The sequence below is a fragment of the Grammomys surdaster genome, unplaced genomic scaffold, assembly GCF_004785775.1.
Source record: "Grammomys surdaster isolate TR1022 unplaced genomic scaffold, NIH_TR_1.0 186, whole genome shotgun sequence".
NCBI lineage: Eukaryota > Metazoa > Chordata > Mammalia > Rodentia > Muridae > Grammomys > Grammomys surdaster.
The window spans coordinates 6,340,006-6,343,833 of record NW_021604631.1 but is presented as its reverse complement, the minus strand read 5'-3'; the positions used below and the strand labels follow the sequence as shown (position 1 = coordinate 6,343,833).

Below are 3,828 nucleotides of genomic sequence, written 5' to 3'. Positions count from 1 at the left end.
TCTTTAAAAAACACACACACGCTCGCTCCTCCGCTCGCCGACTGGAGGGCGCGCCGCCGGCCGCCGGCGCCGCCGCAGCCGCCGCCGGGGCTGCTGCTCCGGCTGCTGCAGGAGGCGGCGCTGGCTGGCGGCTGCGCTCGCTCCAGTCGGCGAGCGGAGGAGCGAGCGTGTGTGTGTTTTTTAAAGATGGCCGGAGCGGCGGCGGCGGTGGCCGCGGGAGCAGCAGCTGGAGCCGCCGCGGCAGCCGTGTCGGCTCCGGGTCGGGCCTCCGCGCCCCCTCCGCCACCGCCAGTGTACTGTGTATGCCGGCAGCCGTACGACGTGAACCGCTTCATGATCGAGTGCGATGTCTGCAAGGACTGGTTCCACGGCAGGTAAATAAACCCCCCTTAGTCCCACCGCCGTCGCCTGCGGCCACCGACCAGCCGCAGCCGCTGCCCCTGCCGCCTGCGCCTCCCTCGGGCTGGGCCACCGCGTCGCGCCCCACGTCCCGAGTCATAGGCACCGAGTCCCCGGGCCGGGTGGAGGCGAGAGCGGGGGGCCCCCGGTTGCCTGGCAGGCTGCGGAGCGGAGCCGGTGGGCTCAGCCGGCCCGGGCGAAGAGTCGCCACAACAAACAGGAACAAAGGGGCCGGCGGAGAAGTTGGCAGGGGAAGCCCGGGTGAGGGGACGCGGCGGGCGGCACGGCTCGGGTGGCGGCGGAGCGCAGGCAGGCCCGCAGCCCGCGGTCCCCCAGTGCCCTGGCTGCCGCCGGCCGCTGTGTCCCGGGCTCCCGCTGCCCCGTGCCTGCCCTCGCCGGCCGCCGCGCTTGCTGCGCTTCCGGGCGGCCTCCGCTCTGTCCGGTCGCGCGTCGCCCCCGCCGCGGGTCCCGTCGCGCCCCCTTCTCTCTTTATCAAACTTCCTCGGGCGGCGGGACGGGGCGGTGAGACGACGGCGCGAGTAAACAGAGCAACAGATGTAGCACTCGCGGCTCGCGAGGTGCGGGACTCCGTCACCGTACAGTTTGGCTAGCCACTGACCCACCCCGCAACACACCCCCCTACGGCCGGGGGCGGGCGGGCCGGGCCGGGGGACGTCGCCGCAGACCCTCCGGGCGTCGCTGTAGCGCCTCAAACTTTACACTGAGTGCGTCTCCGGCGACACCCGGACGGCCCGCAGCGGTGGGCCAGGCGCTGCGGCCATCCAACTTTGGGGCGGTGCGGTGGCGGGTGATGCCCTCCGATGCCGCCGCCGCACCGCAGGTTTGACGTTTCGGAGAGCTCGGGCCGCCTCCGCAGCCAGGCCGCCGACTCGTGTGTTTTGTAATCAAAGTGTGAGGCTAATAAAGGGCGGCGCCAGAGCCTCTTGACTCCGGCGTGGGAGGGATTCGCAGGCATTTAAACAAAGAAACTAGTTGGGGTTGGGCTCCCAAAGTCCTTATTTGGGTGTTGTGGCAAAGCCTGCGGTCACCTTTAGGTGAGGCAGGTTTTCTGGGCACCGTTGTATGTTGTATCTTGACGAGAGCCCGCTTGGGAGTTATAGCTGATATGGTGACTGTGGTTGTAGGAAGTATCCTTTGATTGACAGCAGGACATTTAAATACAGCCTCCGCTCCCCCTCCCCAATTTTACAGAAACATTGCACCACCAGGCCAGATGTCTTAGTCTCCCTCTACTGGTCTGGGGAGAGAAAACCATTGAAATTACAGGGTTCTTTTTGTGTTGACAACTAACTACGTAGAGTTTGACTTAATTTTCAAATGCAGTTAAATTTACTGGGTTTTAAAGTTACATGACTCTGATAACAGATAGCACACACAAACGAATCATTTTAAAAGGGGTAATGCACTCATTTTTGTAAAGGCAAACTTAAAACAGTCTGGTGGAGGGTAATGTCACTTAGTAAACTGTTTTCCTATATTTTGAATATACATAAAAGTGAAATTTGTAGATACCAAACCTTTCCAATTCTATGCCTACATTCTCTGCTTCTATAATATTCCAGGCAGCCAAAATTGGGTATCCAACATTAAGTTCTAAAAAGAATAAAACAAAAATTAGTTGTAATTACTTAAAAGTTTGAAGTTTCTGGGGCACTATTTGACAAAAATATGCCTTGTGTATTTCAGAGGTCAGATAGGTTAGTAAACTATAGGCTTGCGGTTTTATCGCTTCTACTGTAACATGGGTTCTAGAGAGTCAAAGCTCAGGGGCTCATGCTTGTGCCACAAGCCTGTCATCAGAGGTTTTGTTTTGTTTTCTCCTTTGAGACAATTTTTTTTTTTAAAATTGTGTAGACCTGGCTATTCTGAAATTCGCTTTGTAGAGTTGACTGGCATTGAATTCACATTTGATTGCTTCTGCCTCCCAAGTGCTGGGACTAAAAACATGTACCACCATCCATGCCCAGTTGCAGCTTTTGGTCTTATATTAGGTGCCTTAATGCTAGAGCATGACAAACCTCAGGTGTTTCCTGGCCATTTTTGTCACACATTTAAGTACCAGTTTGTGAAGAGCCGTTGAAGAGGCAATAATTTCATCTGTGGAGGTGACTGAGGTGAGCCCAGGGTCTTTTGACCCCTTATCTTTGAGATGTTAATGTGGTTTATATATCAGACATTAGAAAAGTTAGTCTTACTGCTGTGCCCCATAAAAGTGGTATCTTCTTATTAAGTCTAATTTTTAAATACTGATAATTTAGAACCTATATGCCCTTTTATGATTGGTATTTATTCTAATGAGTCATTTTAAAAAAGTGAAGTTACTTATGCATTAATTATTAAACATTATCTATTTATTTATATGAAAATTGGTCCCTAAAGTACAAAGGTGTATCTTAATACCCATCCTCAGGTTTCCAAAAATAGTCCATCTGCAGTGGAGCAGGGCGGATAAACAGCTTTTACATGGATAATTTTTATTTTAAAGATTTATTTATTTTATTTATATGAGTACACTGTTGCTGTCATCAGACACACCAGAAGTGGGCATCAGATCCAATTACAGATGAGGCATCGGATCCAATTACAGATGGCTGTGAGCCACCATGTGGTTGCTGGGGATTGAACTCAGGAACTCCGGAAGAGCAGTCGGTGCCATCTGACTGAGCCATCTCTCCAGCCCCACATGGATAATTTTTAAAATCAGTTTTTAACCTGTTGTTATTGTGTGGTATAGTGTGTGTGCTCTAGGGGCAGTTCAGATAGTCGTGCTTGCATGGCAGGTGCCTTTATCAGGCATATCTACTGTATAGGAACCTCAAAACTTGTCCTAATTTATTCTGGCAAAAACTTGAAAGAAAGGGCCTTCCTTGATGTAGCTAGGTGGAGACTTAAGCTTTGGTGCTTTCTTTGTGAGCAGGAGCTTCCACCCCTTAGCCTTCCTCTGCCAACAGGTTATGATTGTATACCAGATACTCGGGTCATTGAGCTGAGAGCTGGGCAGATTCTCCTAGGGGGCTTCCTTCCGTCTTAGACATAGAGTTCTCCAGTCCTGGTGGAAGTGAGATAGCGAAGGTCCACCCTGGGGCTGCCTGACCCTCTGAATTCCAGGCTGTATGACTTTGATGTCGTCCCACGAACAACAGCATCACTGGTCAAGGTAGTTAAGTTGTATGAGAATGTTTGTTGTGTCCTGTTTAAACGTTTATATTAATCTTTGTAATCACCTTTTTTTTGTTTGTTTTTTGAGACAGGGTTTCTCTGTGTAGCCCTGGCTGTCCTGGATCTCACTCTGTAGACCAGGCTGGCTTCGAACTCAGAAATCCACCTGCCTCTGCCTCCCAAGTGCTGGGATTAAAGGTGTGCACCACCACTGACTGGCCACATATTCTTTAGATTTTACAAAAATTA

The 3,828-nt window shown here is 52.0% G+C and overlaps 1 protein-coding gene across 2 annotated transcripts in view; it reads left to right on the top strand.

The window, feature by feature from the left end:
* The first annotated feature begins 186 nt into the window (after nucleotides 1–186).
* Nucleotides 187–3,828, top strand: part of Kdm7a (lysine demethylase 7A) — a 62,317-nt gene continuing 58,675 nt past the window's right edge. Inside the window, exon 1 of one of the 2 annotated variants that reach the window (XM_028768390.1) lies at nucleotides 187–374. In XM_028768390.1, the coding sequence (XP_028624223.1) occupies nucleotides 187–374 (188 nt within the window). The remainder of the gene's footprint in view (nucleotides 375–3,828) is intronic. The other variant, XM_028768391.1, reaches the window with a different exon arrangement.